Below are 21157 nucleotides of genomic sequence, written 5' to 3' on the forward strand. Positions count from 1 at the left end.
AGCCGGCACACTTGCTTAGAATGAGACTGAACATGCTAATAAGCAAGCCAAATGTTTGAAAGTGGTATCTGCAGTCCTCCCCAGCCTGCTTTCCTGCTTCTTTAGGGAGAGGCTAGTCCCAACCTTTCTATTTCAGTAATACAACAGTTTTTTTTTTGGTGGGAAACTCATTTTTTTTTACTGCTGTTTCCTAGGTCCCCAAAATAACCTTCTCATTAGCTTCACTCTAGTTCACTGTTAACATAAATAGGTCAAAACAGGCAGCTACTTTCAGAGCAAAGTTGAAGCATTTTTGAAAGACCGTTAGCATCTCTGCTCACCTACTCTTGTTCTAAATAGAAAGGCATTCAGAGAAAAAGAAAAATCTTTGGATTCTTATACTTCTTGGAAACAAACTAAGGATAACTGCTTATTAAATTCAGACTCAACTTTATCCTTGGCCTTCCAGTAGACATGGGCAACCATGGAGGTGAGAATAGTCTTTTTTCCCAAACTCTATCTTCCTCTTGTGGCAACCACTCTTATGGGCTGTTGTGAAAGGAACTCGGTTACCCAGCTTCCAACATGGAGAGACGGGGCTACTTTTCAAGCATCAGATCTACTCCTCACACTCAGCCAACTAAGGGCCCGCCAAGCCCCTGCCAAGCTTACGCCACAAAGGAAGTGTAAGTCTCAGTCCTGAGCAGTCACCCAGAGTGTAAGCTCTTTGTTGGCAGGGAATGCGTCTACCAACTCTGTTGTACTGTACTCTCCCAAATGCTCAGTAGAGTACTCTGTATATAGTAAGCACTTAATAAATTCCACTGATCGATGGATGTAGAATTGTTCTGCCTGTGCTTAGGGAACAAGTTTCCTCCTCCTACACAAACCTCACCTTGCCTCCTTCCCCCAGAAAGAATTTGGTTTCCCAAATTACTATTACTCCATTAGTATAAAAATTCAAGGTTAAGAAATATACACCAAATGACTACACGATGGTAAAATGATACCATTAACTTACTGTGGGCAAGGAATGAGTCTGTTATATTGTACTCTTCCAAGTTCTTGGTACAGTGCTCTGCACACAGTAAGCGCTCAATAAACACAATTGATTGATGAATGAAGTTCAGTCCCAAGTGCCTACACTATAGTGAGCCAAATCAAAACATATGCAAGGTAGAAGAAGAATATTGAACCTGCAACACTAAAACATGTCTTCAGTCAAACAGTTGAGTCAGTGACTGTAATATTCAAAAATGGGGAAGCCCTTTAAATGCAAGGATGTTTGTCAAGGTATTTGAAGCCAAGAGAAAGAATGCAGACCAGCTTTCTATGACCATTCATTCTAGGAGCAACATATACTTTTCACAGAATATCCTACATGTACTATTATCTTCAGCATGTTATGGTTTCTATATGACTTTTTGACCTTTTCGTTCACATTTATATACTCAGGCAGAAGCAACAGTAGTAGAAATAGTATTAAGCGCTTACTGTGTATACAGCATTGTACTAAGCACTGGAAGAGAATATATAGGTGGGAATTAGACATGGTTCCTGACCCTCAGGGGGCTCCCAATTTTTTTTATATAGTGGCAGTTATTAATCACTTACTATGTGCCAGGCACTGTACTAAGCACTGGGGTAGATACAGGATAATCAGGTTAGGCACAGTCCATGGCCCAAATGGGATTTACAGTCTTAATCCCCATTTTACAGATGAGGTAAATGAAGCACAGAGAAGTGAAGTGACTTGCCCACACAGCAGATAAGTGGCAGAGCTGGGATTAGAACTCATGTCCTTCTGACTCCCAGGCCCATGCTCCAATCATTATGCCATGCTGTTTCCACTTATACAATCTAAGTGTATAAGTGGGGAGAAGGGACTAGAGACAGACACATCAAGGATGATGAAACATTAAAACACAAATACACACAAACCCCCCTCACAAATCATTAGGGTGTGGTGGCTAAAGGTGCAGAATTTCAGTTCCTTGGAGCTCAGAGCTCAGGACACACCCATAGCCACAGCAGCCACTAGTCCTCCCAGGGTTCTGTGAAAGCCTTATTCTGTGTGTTGTTGTTTTTTCCTCCACTTGGAAGGCAGGACAGGAATATCAGCAGTCAGCTATCTAAACACCAATTCAAATATTTATAAAGATATCATTGTTAATCTGTGGGCTAAAAACACAGGCCAGACTCCATCCGTTCCAGGCATACTGGGAAGTTGTTCATTATTCAGTAATTGATTGTATGCTGACACTGGGATAGTGCTGGGCACGATGTGTTATAAATCTAGTTAAGGAGCAGTCATTCCCCAAACTTTTCATGTTCAACTTGAAACAACCAGAGGCCTCTGCTGAATGTATTCAGGTCAAAGAGGACTCATACCTTTGAAATACTCTTGCTGTTTGGGTCCAACAAATCCCTAGTGTACTGATCTGCAGAAACTGATACAAGACATTTTTTAGCTGGTCTGTCTCTATCAATGTAATGGCAAGATGAGGCTTCTATTCTTGCATCAATTTATTTTTAAAAATCAATTCCTCCTCCTAGTTTTAAATTAATGGGGCATTTTATTGTATTTACTCTCCGATGCTGTTTCAGAGAAAGGTATACAACTGAAAATTTAAAAGATAAATAGAAATTATGATTGTTCTTAATCCTGCTGAAATCCAAAACTTTCCTTAAAAGTCTCCTCCCTTCCACTCACAGACACTATTTTACTACTCCACAATGAAATTCAGTACCTTTAGAACTGCTTAATTTACATAAAGTTGAAATACTACCTAAACCAGCTATGTATCAATAGCATGTAGTAAGGCAGAGTTAAACAAAATGTATTTGATTTCAACGGATAATTGTCTAACTTTGCATCTCCCTGCTCAAAGGTTCTGGAAAACCTATCTCCAAATTTCATATCTTCTCCCATCTCCAGTTTTCAGGGATTCACTTTACATACTTGGCAACAAAAGATAAAACCCTAGTGGTAATGGTTTCACATTTCTACCCATTAGACTGAGTAATCAAATACTATAGCCACTGATTTTTGCTCCTCTTTTCTCAAATGCTCAGTGTCACCTCGACATATAAATCCCAGAAATTCTTTTAGCCCATAAAGACACTCCAAGCCTACATGTGTGCAGAAAGCAGCAAACATTTATGAAAACATAAGCAACTTGAGGGAGGAGTTGGGCGCAAGACATGTGAGCAGCCTACAACAATGTGCTAATTGTGCAGCATATCTATGATCCATAAATACTTCCTGATTAAGATGAGGATGACTTGCATTCAGTATAAAAGACTGATGTAAAAGGGGAGAAGGAGGATGGAGGAGGCACAAGAAGGATCACTATCTTCACCATCACTTAAGATGGTCATTTAGGAAAGGAGTTCTTTAAAAGTTCAGGCCTAGCTGAAGTTCCAGTTGCTACATAACCAAAGGTTCTGCTGCTTTATGGAAGCAGATCTTGTTTCTAGGACAAAGCTCACCTTCCACTGATTGGACACAAATGACCTAAGTATGACTTCCTACAAGGAATAGATATTTCTAATCTCAGGAAAACCTAGAGGAATTAATTGACAAAGAATAATATACCAAAGTGACCTGTAGCCTAGTTCTAACTTGGCTCCTTACTCATCATAAATGGTTTGTGCAGAGCACTGTACTAAGCACTTGGGAGAGTACAATATAGCACACACATTCCCTCCTACTTAAACTGTGAGCTCCACGTGACCAACCTGCTTACCTTGGATCTACCCGAGCACTTAGTTCAGTGATTGGCACACCTTAAATGCTTCATAAATACCATAAGAAGAAGAATGGATAATGGAGAGAATTTACAGCTCAAGTGCTAATGAAGCAACACAACAATGAGGGGAAAAATGGAGAAATAATATGAGTTAATTAGTGAAATGGCAAAAACTTGGAAGAGGTAAAATGAGTACTACAGTGGCATTCATTATTTTCTGTAATTTGTGGTTGACTACCTTGATCTTCCCACTGAACTCTCACAGCTGAGTTTTCATTTGCTCTTTCTTTGGCCGCTGCTTCTTCTTCTTGAGACCACTGCATGTGGTCCCTGCAAAAAGATAATTTCAGCACATGCTTTGAATTGTGGTTTTTTTCCGTATTTTTTTTCCACTCTGGATTCATCACGGATTAACTGCATTGTCTATTCCAATGTCAAATGAATACATTAGGGGCAAGATGTTCCTTCCGACAACCGTGGTGCAATCTGGAACTCCTACAGTTCTTCTGTTTCATTTCTTCCCTCATTTTGAGTTTCCACAGTCCCTTAGCTGACTGCTACTAAAATGTCTTTCCCTGGTGTCTGAACATGTGAATGCCCATGTGGTTGTTGCCTCCCATTCTAATGGTGAATTTGTCTTTTGTTAATTTACAAATGGAGCATCCTCAATCATTCTCTTGCGCCTTTTCCCTGCATTCAAATATTCAGTGCTACCAATATGAGAAGTTTTACACATTTCTGAATATATACATGCATATTTAAATCCCATTCTCACCACACCCCTCCCCACAAAAACCTCTCCAAATATGGCTGTTGTTAGTGCTGTTTTTCCCCCCCTCTATAAACTGATTCATTTACATTCAAATGATATACTGCATAATATACCAGCAAAAAAATATGTCACCTTGCTAAGGAACTAACTTTTTCCATACATATTTTTAGCTACAGAATTTGCTCTCTGGGTAAATAGAGGCATTATTTTCTTGTTTTACTGTTGCAAAGTGCTGTGCTTTTTTAGAACAGCTGAAACACTTTTGAATAAAAATGATGGTTAAGTTTGCAATTCCTTGCCAGGACAGGACTATAAATGAGGGAAGTAGCAACATGGAACAAATGTCTTTCTAAATAGAAATGGGCTTCAGGTGCAGAATTTAAAATTTTTGATTATGAGAAATTTGTAAGCTTTCAATTATCTGCGCTAATGCAGGTGTTTGTTAACCTTGATTATTGAAAATAGAGGATAATCCCATCACATACCTATGCTGAATAGATCTATAAAAGACCTTATTCAATCCATCAACCAGTGGTATTTTTTGATCACTTCCTGTGTGCACAGCATTGTACTGAGTGTGTACAATGCAACAGAGTTAGTAGACATAATCCTTGCCCACAGCAAGTTTACAGTCTAAATAAATTATGAATATGTACATAAGTGATACAGGGCTGATGGCAGGGTGAATATCAATCAAGGGCTTAAAGGACATTGAATTACGGCATCTTTTTTTTGGAGGAAAGAAACCCCCACCCCACCCCCTGCTTATGTGTTTCTGTGTGTGCGCATGTGTGTGTGTAATTCACTGAAGCAGTGAGCTGGAGCAGCGTGGCTCAGTGGAAAGAGCATGGGCTTTGGAGTCAGGGCTCATGAGTTCAAATCCCAGCTCTGCCACTTGTCGGCTGTGTGACTGTGGGCAAGTCACTTAGCTTCTCTGTGCCTCAGTTCCCTCATCTGTAAAATGGGGATTAAGACTGTGAGCCCCACGTGGGACAACCTGATTCCCCTATGTCTACCCCAGCGCTTAGAACAGTGCTCGGCACATAGTAAGCGCTTAACAAATACCAACATTATTATTACTGCTCATCTGTCTCTGATTACAACTCTTGTTATTGTCACTGCTGTGACAGGGTTGCTATTAACCCCTCGCCCAAGGGCCATTTTGAGAAGCAGCATGGTTCAGTGGAAAGAGCCCGGGCTTGGGAGTCAGAATTCATGGGTTCGAATCCCGGCTCTGCCACTTGTCAGCTGTGTGACTGTGGGCAAGTCACTTAACTTCTCTGAGTCTCAGTTCCCTCATCTGTAAAATGGGGATTAACTGTGAGCCTCACGTGGGACAACTTGATTACCCTGTATCTACCCCAGCACTCAGAACAGTGCTCTGCACATAGTAAGCATTTAACAAATACCAACATTATCATTAAAGGAACCGAGCCCTGCAAGAATCCCAAAGTGGAGGGTTGTTCCAGAGTCAATGCAGGATTTGGAAAAGAGGAAGACCCTTGGTCCCTTATAATGCTTAAGAGACAAAAAAACCCGAAGTGCAGATGAGGCTCCAAGGTGAAAGCCTAGCACAACCTGGAACCCCTGGGCATGGAAGGTGCAGGAGTACGTGAGATGCTTCCAAGGGAAATATTCTGGAACTCCCAAAATATATGGAAACAATCAGTCGTATTTATTAAGCACTTATTGTGTGCAGAGCACTGCACTAAGCATTTGGGAAAGTTTAATATAACAGTTGGTAGAGACATTCCACAACCACACTGAGCTTACAGACTTGTGAGCTCACCTCTAGACTGTGAGCTCGTTGTGGGCAGGGAATGTGTTTGATGTTATGTTATACTCTCTCAAGTTTAGATCAGTTTATGATCTATAACCTGATCATAGATCTCCGCTTAGATGACAGATCATTATTTCTGTAGGCTGGCTGGGGAATTTTTTTTTTTTTTTAAAAAGATATATGTCATTCTGAAGTCTGGGGACTGTCCTGACCTTCCCGCTCTTAAATGTTGGGACTCTCTCTCCAGCATCAGAACATTTACTGATCATGCAGAACTCAGATGGTGCTTAGATTATGTCCCATAGCATTCAAAAATGACCAAGAATTAATAATAATAATCTTGGTATTTGTTAAGCGCTTACTATGTGCAGAGCACTGTTCTAAGCACTGGGGGAGATACAGGGTCATCAGGTTGTCCCACGTGGGGCTCACAGTCTTCATCCCCATTTTACAGATGAGGTCAATGAGGCACAGAGAAGTCAAGTGACTTGCCCACAGTCACACAGCTGACAAGTGGCAGAGTGGGATTCGAACTCATGACCTCTGACTCCAAAGCTCATGCTCTTTCCACTGAGCCCACCCTTTAATCTAGATGTCTTGCCACCTCCCCTTCCTCTCATGGTTACAAAGGAAGGAGGGGAAAGCACACAAGTTTTGGGACAGTATTCCAATGCCTGTTATCAACAACAATTATATAATGAAGATGTTTACTTGATAAAAATCAAAAAGACCAGTTGAGCATTTCACTAAACCTGGGAAAGGGACCAGTAGGGGCTTTTTTTTTAACTGATTTTTTTCTTCAACTGTAAGAATTGACTGTCCTTGTAAATATATTCTCCAGTACCTGGATCAAGATTTTTGATCTTAGGGAAACAAAAAAAAAAGTTATATGATAAACTGAAGAATATTTTTACAAGAACAGATCTGTATAATTAGCTTCCTTAGAGACTGTTATGCTGCCTTACCACTGGAGCCCCAGTCCAGGGTTCTGTTTACTCTCTCCCTCTATCATTCTCTCCTTTGAAATTTTAAAATGGCATTTTCCCCCTGTTGCTGTTCATCCCTCATATTTCTAGTGAAAAACAAGACAAAAAATACATTTCAACAAGATTGGGAGAGGACCTGCAGATTGGCGGGCTTAAATTACATTTTCAGTTCCCTTTGCCATGCAGGCTCGCATTAAGTAAGGTCTATACTATATAGAGAAAATGAACTAATTTTATATAAAGTGCTTATGGAATACTATAGCCCTATACTTCCCAATATCATAATTTTGAGACCTTTTTCCTTCCCTGAAAAATCCTTCAGAGGATTTTTCTTACCAAATTTTAAGTGCTAAAAGTTGCAACTATTATTTTTTGCTTTTTATGTGTATTTATTATAAACTGATGATGAACTACACACAGTTTAAGCACTTTCATGGTATGTTCTAAATGGTGTTCACCCAAACATGCAGAATAGTCAATCATGAATACAGTCAATATAACAATGACTAGCCCCTCTGTTAGAGAAGTGCATTAATACATGTGAGAACAATGGAGAGACTACAGTACTTGAAAAAGACACCAGAAGAAGCCTCTCCCTGTTGAATCATCATCAAGATATTAAGCCAATTAGACTATGCTCTGGAGACCAGTTGAAGGCTTGTCTGCTTGTCTTCTCTCCATGAAATCAAGTTTCTCTTCATGTAATCCAGTTTTGAATATTAGTCTATCACTTTGTAGACTATTCCAAGATAAGAAAAGAATCAATTGTCAGGAATTTTTTCTTAGTATATAATCTAAAATTTCCCAAGTGCCATTGCATCTAATTTTCTTATGTATGGCCTTTTCAGTTTCATATTAAATCATTCCTTTTCCTTGATTCATCTCTAGCTGAGCTGACTACAGCAGGAGCTGAGGGTCACTCAGCAGTTTAGGACCTTCATCAGATTCAAGGCATTATGATTCTATTTTCTTTTCTTGGTTGGGTTATTTTTGAACATTAATTTTATCAAGACTGGGTTTCCAGGGAGGCCCATTATGCCATGGGTGTTTGTTTGGACAATGCTAAATTCTTTAGAATTGATAGTCTTGGACAATTGCTAGACACCATTAAAGTCACATCTCTTCCAAGAGACCTTTCCCGATTAAGCCCTCTCCTCCCTGGCTCCCTCTTTCTCCTGCGTTGTTTATGCATTTGGATCTGTGACCTTCCAGCATCTGGTATTCACCTCACCCTCAACATCACAGCACTTTTTCATATTAATGTCTGTCTCCCACTCTAGACAGTAAACTTGTTACAGGCAGGGAATGTATCTGCTAATTCTATCGTAGTGTACTCTCCCAAATGCTTAGGATGGTGCTCTGCATGTAGTAAGCACTCGATAAATACCATTGATTGATTGATGTACACACCTATAAATTATATACAAACACTTTGTTTATATTAATGTCTATCTTCCCCTCTAGGCTGGAATACTGCTGTGGGTAGGGAATATGTCTCCTAACTCTGTAGTCTCTCAAACGCTTAGTTCAATACTCTGCACACAGTAAACACTTACTAAATACCACTGACTGACACACACAAAAAAATATTTGGCAAGCCTAAATGAACCACCGTACCCAGCCAGCAAACCTAAGGATTAATCATAACAGAGTGCTTGGAGACAGAAATTTTAAGTGCAGTTTGTTAAAATCATTTATCATTTTATTTCCCTTATTACAATTTCTCTTTCCCCTTCCAGATTGGGGGATCATACCTACCAGCTCTACTGTACTGTACTCCCCCAAGTACTTAGTACAATGCTCTGCACACAATAAGCACTCAATGAATACAATTGACTTTTTTGTCCTATCTGTCACTGATAAGCCTACCAGCTTATGGTGCAATTGCTTTATGATTTTCAATCATTCCATTATTATTTACACTTCTTAGGTGAGAAAAGTGAGGCACAGAGAAGTTAAGTGAATTGTTTAAGATCACTCATTAAGTCAAGGTGCAGAGACCAATGAGCATTAATGCAAATAAAGCATTCCAAATATCCAATCTTGTGCTTCCCTTTATTTAGGCATGAATGTTTTATTATAAATACAGTACATGTACTCAATTGACTGTCTACAATCTATAAATGTTTTAACAAGATAAACTTCTATTAAATTCTGAATTTCAATATTGCATTTCCCACTAATCTCTTTTATTTCTTTTTTTAATAGGGATAAGGCTGGTAACATTTGAGTTGCAGTTTATCTGGCTTCCAACTCTTCTGACATATCATGGTTGATCTAAACCTCCATAAACTGAGTTGGGTGCTCGGCAGTTTTAATCCTTGTGTTAGTTACCACCATAATTTCCTTCCAAAAAAAATAAAATTTATTCCTGATAAAAGCATGTAATTAATATTAGAATTACAGAATTCTAACTCACCACATGTTATGTTCAAAAACTTTAGCTGGATCCGTTAGAATCCGGGACCCAAGGGGAACAGTAGGTCGGCTATTGCTTTGAAATCTCTGCTGCAACTTGCCTTTCCTTAGATAGGAAGCAGAAAGCCTCTGAATGGCATTCATTTCAATCAGGCTCCTGTGAAGTAATAAATGTTTATTAGTGGACACCTATTTAGGACCCTCAATATTTCTGGACAGTGTTCAGAACATCAAATAAGGGCAGTCCTTGGTTTCTACAGGGTCTTCATCCCAATACAATCCAATGTACCCAACCCAATTGGCTTGTATCCACCCCAGAGCTTAGAACAGTGCCTGACACATAGTCAGTGCTTAACAAATACCACAATTATTATTACTATTATTATTATTATCAAAGCAGACACACAGGAAAGTGTGAACAAAGGTGCTCCATTGAATACAACTAGATTGCCATTGCTGCCTCCCTCCTACTCTACTTGGGAATAGCTGCTTTACTGGCCAAAAGGACATTGGTGAAAATTTAAAACTATATATTTAGATTTTATTTAAAAAAATACAAATGCAAATTAAAGTCAACTCAAGATCTTGTGGGGAGACTTCCATACAAATGAACTTCAGGGGACCTAAATATTTCCCCTCCACAAAAAGCCAAATTCCTAAATGCAGCCATGGGATGCTAATGGAAGAAGGTCAACTATTCAGTTTCCTTCCCTAGGCTATGCGAACAAATGTTCAAATATTAGTCAAACAAAATAAATACTGAATTAAGAAATGTTGGCAGTATACAATTTTAATAATCCATGGGATTATTCATGCTTCTTTCATTTCAGTAACCTTTAGGTATATCTTCTTTTAAGTACAGTATGTTGGCAAATGTATCTCTGAAAAGAAATGTCACCCCCAGAGATCTCTAAAGAGCTTGCTTTTTTAGTGAACATTTACTGTAACGCCGCTTGGCATTTCACCCCACTCACTTGTTGTTCATCACAGGATTCAGTCTACTGCTGTAAACTGTCAAGTAGAAACAGAGACGCTAAAAGGTACTTGTACACAATAGGAACCAAAGACTATTCTAGAGCTCTAAACATTTACTGGAGCACTTCATGACCTTCCCTGAAATCACTGTTTTAGAAGCATAAACTCTAAACAGAGCAGAAAAAAAATCTCCCAAACATTTAATAGCTTTCCTAAGCATGTAATTTTACTTTTTGTCTTTATGTTTTCATCTTACACTGTGGTTGCTCAAAAAACTGTTAACTACAGTTCCATTCAAATGTGACTAACAATGATGAGAAATGAAGCATTCAATAGCTAATGCAGATGCTCTTGCTTTTTGTTTGTTTTTCCTATTCTACTTAATGCAAGCTCCTAGTAGGAAGCAAGAGAAATGAAATGCTCCACCTACTACCTTTACCCTGATGTGCTTTTGTTCTTTTCTCCTTTGAGTGTTCTGCGAATGACTAACAAAACACTAGCAGCACAATTATATTTTTTTAGTGCGCTCTGCATCCAGCGTATTCATAAATCTTCTGCATGCTGAATAGTACAAAGAGAGCATGCTGGAAAGAAGCAAACACTGTTGAAATTCATGCCTCACATCAAATATTTTCAATTTAAAAACATGAAAATGAAATTTTTAATACTATGTATAATTAAATAGGGAGATGAAGATCTTTCTAAAATAGTATTCTGCAGTAGTAATGGCTAAATAATATAGTTCAAGTAAACCATGATTTTGTTTTTAAATGTGATATGACACCGCAGACCACGGTGTTGATATGCACGAGTGTAAATAAGACGACAGATGTGTGCACGGTGTTCTTTCGAGAATTGCATCCATGGAGTCTGTTCTCTGGTGAGCACAGTGGTCTCCATGAGGATTTTTTTCTGCTGATTTCATTAAGATGAAGGAAGCAGAAGAGTCACAGCTGTATTAGCCTAGGTGATGTTTATAATTCAAATTGTGCCTCACAAACTTGGGGTTGTCATTTTAACTTTTTTTTTGCTTACCCAAATCCCTAAAATAAATGACCCAGACCCTACTCACCAGGCATTCACAACAACAAAAAAAAGGGGGATGCTAAAGCAAGGGAAAAGTGAGGGGCGGCAAGGGCTGCCAGAATATTTTGTCAGGTCACTACTGACTCTTATGGTATTATAAGCTGAGGCCATTGATCACAGAGCTTGTTGGTTGCTATTCGTGGTTCTTTGTCTGGCAGGCTGTACAGATTTGGGGGTTTAAATCAAGCCACTCAATGCCTAATGGCTGCCAGTATGATCTGTCTGTAGTCTTTGATTCCTGCAGTCAAAACCTGTGCCATATTGAAGTAAATTACACTTCCAAGCAAGCATCCTTTTGGTGTTTCTTGCAGTTGGCCTATTTCAACTCCCCAGTCAACACTCGATTCCAAAACTCATGTGTCGTGTTCAGTCAAATGGAAGTGAATTAAGCATTATTTGGATCTGTGGACTTTGGACTACCCATCAAAATCTTCTATGTGGTGACACTATCTTGAGATTGAGTGGTAAAAATGGCTTGTATTCACTTTCTTGGAATTGGCCTAGAAGCTGTATCTGGGGTCCGCTACTGAAGCAGCAGGAGGAATCTGAACCTGTGGCAGATAATAAGCTTTTAGCCTAAAATGTCTCAACATCAAAGAGTGTTTATAGTTTTTTAAAAAATACCTCTATGCATTTATAAATGTTCCTTACAATGCAAGTTAAAAGACATGTCCCAGCCCTTAAAATAGTCTATTCAGGCACAATTTTAGAGTATAATCTCATTTTATCTTGCTCTCTCTATTCAGATCTTCAGTTAATCAGACTTTTTGGTTCAGTGAGCTGTATGTGCAGAGCTGCTGGGGTGGCAGAAGCAAGAGCCCAATCTGGAAGAATTGGGAACAAAGGAGATAGAGGTGTAAAGGGATAAGGGTTGCTAGTGGCAGTAGGAAAACAAAGAGCCTAAATCATGACGGAGAAGGGAAAGAAGAGCAGGGGAAGACCCTTCTCATACTATCTCCAATCACTGTGAAAGGGCATATTGATATACGCCTAAAAGTGCCCAGATCTAATGACAGTAAGAACTCAAGCCAAATAAATATTTACATAATTTTGGAAGCGGAAACTACTTGGGTGAAGGTAGGGAAGACCATATTTTCACTTACAATTGATCTGAGAAGGCTTTGTGTAGAATGGAGGCTTAACAAAACCACCAATGGGTTAAGTCAACACATTTTGATGGTCTTAGGGCAACTTCCTATGTCCGGAGGGTTCCTCTGGAGCTTGCCCAGATTCCAACCTGCCATTGATCCTGGAACTTGGAAAAGTCCACTGTCTTGGAGCAAGTACTCCTCTCCCTGATGACTCCTTGGAGTCACTGCATGGAGACCTAGAAGCTGTTTTCCACAGGGGAAAGAACATGCACTCCCAAGCCTCCCCCCCGTTTTCCCTCATGGAATGAGAAGGTTTGGGCTTGGGGCATGGGTGGAAAGGAAGAAAAGAAGGACCTACTTGGGTCTAATCCCTTCTGTGAATAGTGTGCTTCCCAAAGGGCTTCCTCTACACCAGTTGTAGTGTGTTAACAGGGGGAAAGAAATGAATGATTTTCTAGGGCTTTAGCAGGGGATCCTCCCAACCATCAAGGCCCTTCCTCAGGTGTGCACAGCCTATGACTTGACCGCTTGACTTATACTCAAATGGTAGTATTTGGCTCCATCTGCTAACCTGCTGATTTTTTAATACAATTTTCCAAGTCCTTTAGGTAGTAAAGAGAATTATTTAACAGGATAAAGAAAGCTACATTCCTGGGAATCTTTGAGATCTATATTGCCAGTGGAGAACTTTGGGTATCTAACAGCTATAATCTTGAACATCTTCGGTTAGTGAATAGCATGTATTGGGTACCCACAGTGACTACAGCTCTATCCTGGGCACTTCATATTGACTGATAATCTTTATGTAGTGCTATGCAAACTAATTCAGGGTGAACTGCATGTCTAATTTTGTGATTTTATAGAACAGTCAGTGGTATGCAGCAATTCCTGAATGACCGCCTCAAAGACTTTTATTGCTGCTTGCTGCATGCTAAGGTATTCATTCTTGTTTCTCAGAGGATCAAAGCAATATTTTAATACAGGCTTCCAGATACTTCATTTCATCTTCCAGTACAGCTGGGTAGCTGAATGAAACTGTCCTGCTTGATTCTGATGGCGACTGGAAGTGGAAGAGACCAGCACATGACACAGGCCAAACTACCGTGGAATAGTTTTAAGACCTTGGAAAACTTCCCTAAGAAATTAAATCGGTGAACTAACTTCCAGAGTATGAAAAAGCAAAAAGCTTCAACAATATGTTTACGGAAAAGAAGAAGAAGCTGAAAAGGAAATGCTGCTCTCCTTAGAAAAGAAATCAAGAAATCAGAATATTCTTAAAAAGGGCTAAAAACTACAAGGATTCTTTCTTTCATCTAAAGGCTAAAGGCTTGTTAAATAGCTGTTAGGCGCTCTGGAGGGCTAGGAAATATGCCCTGCCTAAGACTGGATGAGACAAGTGCCTCTGGGGATCACTTCCCCAGGCTTATGACCAGAGGAGTGGAAAATGTACTTTTGGCCCCTGGAAAGCAAAGTCCCGAATATTTGGCAAAAGCCAGCAGCAAAGCACCCCCACACACCTTCTTTGGGGAGCATGGAAAGGATGCATGGATGGCACATTCCAGAAAACAAGGGGACTTGGAGCTCTCTGGCCCATTTAGGGTAAAGAGGGGGAGAATAAACTCATATATACTAACTAGAGAACCTCCACTTAGGTGCAGGTTGGCAGAGTAGGGACTAGTCTTTCCCTCACACCTACTCTACAAATATTTGGCTAGGCCATTTTGACATTCTAGCTAAACCATGTTTAAATGAAAATAACAATTTTCAAAAGGCCTAAAGAATACATGAACCTGACTTTTGAAGCTGATTTCCTTAGTACCTGATTGATGAAAGAAAAGAGCAAACAAACATCAAGAAAGCAGCTACTCAGATGAATGTGATCAGGCCCAATTTTCATCACCTTGTAAGACTTTCTGATCACCTAAATCTCTGATTTATGGCAGTATTTGCCCTAGAGATTCATCCATCTGTCTCACTCAGTCTGGACTAGTGCAACAAATTAACCTGAGAATGACATAAAATGTATAATAAACAAAACTGTAATCTCTGATTCCCCAATTTTTAAGGCCTCTTTTAATATAATATGCAATTTTATCTTGCCCTTTTTATCTTCCTCTCCTTTGTTGTAAAGAATAGGCAACAACTGTAGGAGGGAGGGACTGCCCATGTCCACCCTGAATCTGACCCAGCAAACTTAGTTTCTGTGGGACTTGTGGGGGATAGGATGGAAGGTAATGGGCCTGGCTCATTCTCTCTAAAGTGACCACATATTACAATATTCTTTATTCCTTGAGGGTTTTTCCCTCTGGCCCCAATTCACAAAACACAAGTCAAAGTCAAAGGCCTCTCTTCACCCAAGCAACCTGGAATTCCAATAAGCTGACTCTTCTAAATTGGACCTGGTCCCAAAGGGACAGATGCAAGAAAGAAAGGCCCTTTCATCTCCCTTGCTTTTATTAATATTTTATCCTAACATAACTTTCTAGGTAGCAAGATATTGTAACAACAGGCACTATACAGATATATGCAGTGAACACCCCGGATTACTGTTCTGGAGAATCTATAATCATCATCATCAAGGCTGTCTTTTTTTAAGCTAGCAGCAGCTGGACTCCTAGGAGTTCATGAGAGGCCCAGAGAATGATGGTTCCTAATTGTTTATCCAGCTGAAACCCCCAGGAAAGAATCTGTTGTTTTAAATGGATGTGCAGTACACTAGAAATACATTCTCCTGTTTGTTAACCCTCCCTTCGATGTTTCCTGGTTTTCTAAACTTCCTTTAAAGAAGCCTTGTGAAGTGTCAAGAAGCTAGTTACCTTTGTAATCACTCAGCTTCCTCACTCAGCTCAGAGGCTGGTGCAGAGGTTTCATCCGGAAGAGAAAACATCATCTGTATTGCTCAGCACAAAATACTTTGGGCTCCCCGAGAGGCCAGCAGGAACAAGTGCACAATAAATTATCATTGTTATTGCTAGTCAGTGCGGTGAAAGCTGACGGGTGGAAAATCTTAAGTGCTAACTACCCATTGAACTAGAAACTGACACTCCAATTAACCTTGGCCATTTCAAGATTATTCTGATGATGGTCAGCTGTGAAGTAGACGGCATGGGCAACCTGTTCCCATCTTGTTTTAATCTTTTTTTCTGATTATAATTTCAGGGTAGAAATTAGTTTATTTCTAAAAGCAGAAAGCAGCAATGATAGGCATTTCCAGAGAACCTGGAACTTCATGATGTCCCACTCTACTTCTTCAAAATGAAAACCTATTTGCTCCCGCTGTCGGCTCTCAGAGACAGTTCAAAAAGACTATTTCTATTAAGCTATTCAAAGCAGCATCACAATGTCGCTAGGGAGAAGATGATGTTACTATTCTGGTGCCCAAAGAAGATTGTAGAATCACCTTCTCTGACTATCTTTAAAAAACAAAATTAGCTCATCTATTTGGGATGGCTCAAGAGTGGCCCTGCTTTAAGGAGGAGAGGAATATGGAAAGGGTTTTGAAGGTATCTTCTAGTCTTATATTCCTAAGAAGTTTTTCTTTTGCATTTGGTGAAATACAGGATTTGCTATTTTGCTCTCCTGGCCACTTCAATCTGATGCAATATAGAAACAGTTTGGTAAAATAATCATCATCCTGCTCAAAAACCTGTTCATCCACCTTTTCCAAACATAAAGAACACTATGCTGACACAATAAATCATGTAACAGGCCGCAAATGACAGGTTACTTTAGTTCCTTTATGCACTCTGAAGATAACAGCAAAATGAGAAAGGCAATCTGAAACAAATGCTAGACAGAGTAAAAAGAAACAGAAGTTTAAAGTTAGAAGAGATTAAGGAAGAATGTCTTCTGTCAACAGTTAATTCCCTGAGAAGAATACAGGCGCAAGTGTCACAAACGAAGTGTTAAAATAGGATAACATCTAGGTAAAAATTATATCAAAACTCAAGATTGAGAAAAGAAATTAAATGGGAATGATAATGGAACCTCTTAAAGTGTCAACTGATACACCTTGGTCCAGAGACTTCAAGATTGAGAACCTATGCAAAGCGATTGATTAGAGTGACAGTACCTTGCACAGTGCCACTAACAGACCCACATTCTGACCAGTCAACCAAATAGTATTTATTGAATGCCTGATAGGGGCTGAACACTCAACTAAGCACTTGGGAGAATTTAACAGATTTAGTAGAGACAATTCCTGCCTTGAAGAATTTTACAATCCAGCGGGAGAGACACATAAAAATAATTTACAAGAAGGAGAAAGATAAAGTGGCTAGGTAGATACATGAATGTGTAAGTAATAAGATATAAAAATGATATGAATAGAAGGGCCACCTGTCAGGCATTTTAATGTCTGTCTCCTCCCACAGACTGTAAGCTCCTTGTGGGCAGGAATCATGTTAACCAACTCTATTACACTGTACTTTCCCAAGCTCTTCAAATAGTGCTGTGCGCACAGTATGAGCTTAACAAATACCACTGACTGACTGAAGTGCTACAGGATTGTGAATAAACCAGTGCATAGTTAAGCACAAGTGCAGAAGTGGTAGTTAAGGAGATAATGATAATAATAATAAAAATGGTATTTGTTAACTGCTTACTGTGTGCCAGGTACTGTACTAAGCTGTGGGATGGATACAAGCAAATGAAGTTGGAGACAGTCCCTGCCCCACAAGGGCTTATACCCTTAATCCCCAGTTTTTACAGATGAGGTAACTGAGGCACAGAGAAGTAAAGTGACTTGCCCACAGTCACGCGGCAGACAAGTGGCAGAGCCAGGATTAGAACCCATGACCTTTCAACTCCCAGGCCCATGCTCTATACACTATACCATGCTGCTTCTCATTAAAATATGACCTGGAGGGAAGATAACATTAATTGGAGTTGGCCTCTTGGAGGGGATGAGATTTCAGGAGGTCTTTCAAGGTGGAGAGAGCTGTGGTCTGGAGGATTTGAAGGCAGAGGGAGTTTGAAGGAGGAGGGAGGAGTGATCAAGAGGTCAGAGATGGGAGAAACAAGAGGAAAGCATGATAAGTAGGTTAACTTAGGAGGAAAGAAGACTGTGAACTTGGGTGTAATAGGAGAAGGGAGTGGATAAGTAGGAAGAAGGTTATGGACTGCCTTAAAACCAATGGTCAGGAGTTTCTGCTTAATGTGGAGTAAAATGGGTAGCTTTATTAAGGTTTTTGAGGAATGGGAAACATTGTGTTTCCACTAAGGCATAGAGTGCAATGCATAGTAGACAGGCAGAGGTACATGCAAAGTGTTTTTTTTTTTTAATTAAAAATTAAATTACAGGCAAAAACGACTGCAACATAGAACCGATGCTGTGCTGTGGCAATAGGACCCAGTAGGCGGTTCCACTTTAGCTGCTGAGTCTTGATTGCCACATTAGCCAGCTACTTCTCAGGATTTTTCTGGAGCCTGTCCATCTCACACAATTTCCTAGGAAAGGAGTTGGCCAAAAGTGAAGTTTCCAAGACTTGCCCCACCTTAAAATGCAGCATGCTACCTTTTTCCTTTTCGTTTCTAGAACACTATGCTAATTTAAATTATGTAAAAAAAAAATCTGGACTCTAGGGCACAGAGAAAATGGAATACCTGAAAATTAATTTTGATGTAGTTATAATATAAAACCACAGTGGAAATTTGGTAAGTTAGATGAGAGGAGGTTTTAGTACACATCTATATTTCATTCTGATATTTTATTGAATTATCTATGAAAAATATGCAAAGCATTTACTGACATAATTTCAACTACTACACATCAAGTTTAAGAAGAACCAACTCTAGTCTGAATTTGAAAATTTTGATATTAGTGCAATCACATTTTGTCATTTAACACTAAATATGACCTTATAGGGGAAAAAATTCTTATAACAATTAGAAGATTTTCATTAATTTTCAAATGAATGCTGGGAGGGGGATGGCTAAGGAAGAGGAAATGCAAGGCACCAGATATTATTTTCAGATACTCACTTATCACCCCTAGTAAAGACTAAAAATTTTCTGACCTTCTTTATCCAAATTCCAGACCGCATTTAATCTACCGTACAAAATGCCACATACCTATTAAAGAATGACTTCCACTCATCGATTAGACTGTAAGCCCGTCAAAGGGCAGGGACTGTCTCTATCTGTTACCGATTTGTACATCCCAAGCGCTTAGTACAGTGCTCTGCACATAGTAAGCACTCAATAAATACTACTGAATGAATCAGAAACAACTTATCGACGTCATAGTTACACCTTTCTTCTTTTTTATCTCTTGCTTTAGGAGTACTCATTATATCTTTTAAGCAATTTTGTTATTGTGCTTACACCACTTAAGTGCCTGATCCATTTGTTTTTACATTTTCTGGGAATTCAAGATGCTAATCTATTGTTATTGCAATAGCCAATTGTCCAGCGCTTTTGTTTTTGACATGAGATAAAATAGTTAAGTTTTTTAATGTCAAATTTCAAGCAACTGCCTATGATGCTTCATTTGTACATGCCTTAGTGACCCAGCATGACAGGTCACAATATATTGTCAAATTAATGTACCAAGCATGAGTTATTCATAATACTTTTCTTGTACAGGGCTGTCACCCAACAAGTACATATTCTGGCACCATAAAACATAGGAGACCTGGGTCAGGTGTCCAGGGAGGGCTTTGATAAGTATAGATTAATACAGGGTCCACCACATAGAAGCAGCAGCATGACAATTTTCCCATCACAACCTCACTATTCTACTGTTGTCGCCTCTACTTCCCTTCTGTTTCCCAAAAGGAGGTCTCCCACCTTCTCTCTAAATCCACTCTCTCTTCCTATCTCCTCTCATCTCCTAAAAGCACCTGCCCCCTCCCTTTTCCCTCTTCCCCTTCCTCACTACTGCCTTCAACCTCTCACTCTCTGTTGGCTCCTTTCCTTTTGCCTTCAAACATGCCCAAATCTCTCCCATACTAAAGAAGACATCTCTCAATCCCACATCCCCCTCCAGCAATCACTCCATCTCCCTGCTCCCATTCTTACCCAAACCCCTGGAATGGGTTCTTTACACACACTATTTTCATTTCCTTCCCACCAAGTCTTCTTGACCCACTATAATTAGGCCTTCAACCCTTTCTAGCCTGTAAGCTTGTTGGACAGGGAACACGCCTACCAACTCTGTTATACTGCATTAACCTTTCTCTCCTCCCACCTCTCCGACAGTTCCTTTTCAGGTTAGCTCATGGCTCCTCTCCCACCTCTCATCCCTTTACTACCCATATGATCTGTTCTAGGTCTCTTATTATACTCCTCTACACTCACTCTGTCTGGAATCCCATCTACTCACATGACATCTACTTCTCTTGGCCCGGACCTCTCATCTAATCTGAAATCCCATTCCTCCTCTTATCTCCAGGACATTTCCAATTGGATGGTCCCCCCCTGCACCCTTTCCACCTATCCCACTAGATTATAAAATTCTTGAGGGCAGGAAACATGTCTACTAAATATACTGTACTCTCCCAAGCACTTAATACAACACTGCACATAGAGTAAGTGCTCAGAAAATACTAGTGATTGATTGATGTTCCACCAGCACCTCAAATTTAGCATGTTTACCTTTTAGTTATCCATCTTTTTTATATAGTATTTGTTACGTGATTTACTGTCAAGCATCATTCTTAGCACTAGGGTAGCTACAGGTTAATCAGGTGGGATTCAGTTTTTGTCCCATATGGGCCTCACTGTCAAGTAGTTGGGAGAGCAGGTATTGAATCCCCATTTTACAGTTGAGGAAACTGAGACACAAAAAGTTAAGGGACTTGCCCAAGATCACACAGCAAGGAAGTATAGAGCCTGCATTAAAACCCAGGTCCTCTGGCTCCCAAGCACACGCTTTATCCACTAGGCCATGCTGCTTCTTTTCTAAATCTACTCCTAGATTTTCCTAAATCTACTCCTCATTCTACCTTCCTTATTTCAGTTGGGAAGCGGTATGGCCTACTGGAAAAAGCACGGGCCTGGAAGTTCTAAACATGGCTCCACCATTTCTGTACTGTGTGATCTTGGGCAAGTCATTTAACCTCTCTGGAGGGACTCTGCTTCCTCCTCTGTAAAATGAAGATTAAATACCTGACTCCCCATCCCTCTTAGATTGTGAGGTACATGTGAGATACATCTGATGTTTAGGCAGCGAGAGATATCCACGCTGTGCCACACAGAATGCATCTTGTGTAGGAGGGCCGGACATCTCTCTCCCCTGCTCTCCTCGGTGGAACCGCCAATTAAGGAGATTCCAAACAATATGCAAAAGCCCAATACTGGGTCCCTCAACTGGGCCC

General features: G+C 39.9%; 1 protein-coding gene across 4 annotated transcripts in view; it reads right to left on the reverse strand.

The window, feature by feature from the left end:
* METTL8 (methyltransferase like 8) overlaps positions 1-21157 on the reverse strand; it is a 51071-nt gene that overhangs the window by 22011 nt on the left and 7903 nt on the right. For all 4 annotated transcript variants that reach the window (XM_029072094.2, XM_001514324.4, XM_029072093.2 and 1 more), the window contains 2 exons: positions 9689-9844; positions 3970-4061 (listed from right to left, as the gene is read on the reverse strand). In XM_029072094.2, the coding sequence (XP_028927927.1) occupies positions 3970-4061; positions 9689-9831 (235 nt within the window). In that variant the 5' untranslated portion in view covers positions 9832-9844. The remainder of the gene's footprint in view (positions 1-3969; positions 4062-9688; positions 9845-21157) is intronic.

The sequence above is a fragment of the Ornithorhynchus anatinus genome, chromosome 9 (genome assembly GCF_004115215.2).
Source record: "Ornithorhynchus anatinus isolate Pmale09 chromosome 9, mOrnAna1.pri.v4, whole genome shotgun sequence".
NCBI classification, from domain to species: Eukaryota; Metazoa; Chordata; class Mammalia; order Monotremata; family Ornithorhynchidae; genus Ornithorhynchus; species Ornithorhynchus anatinus.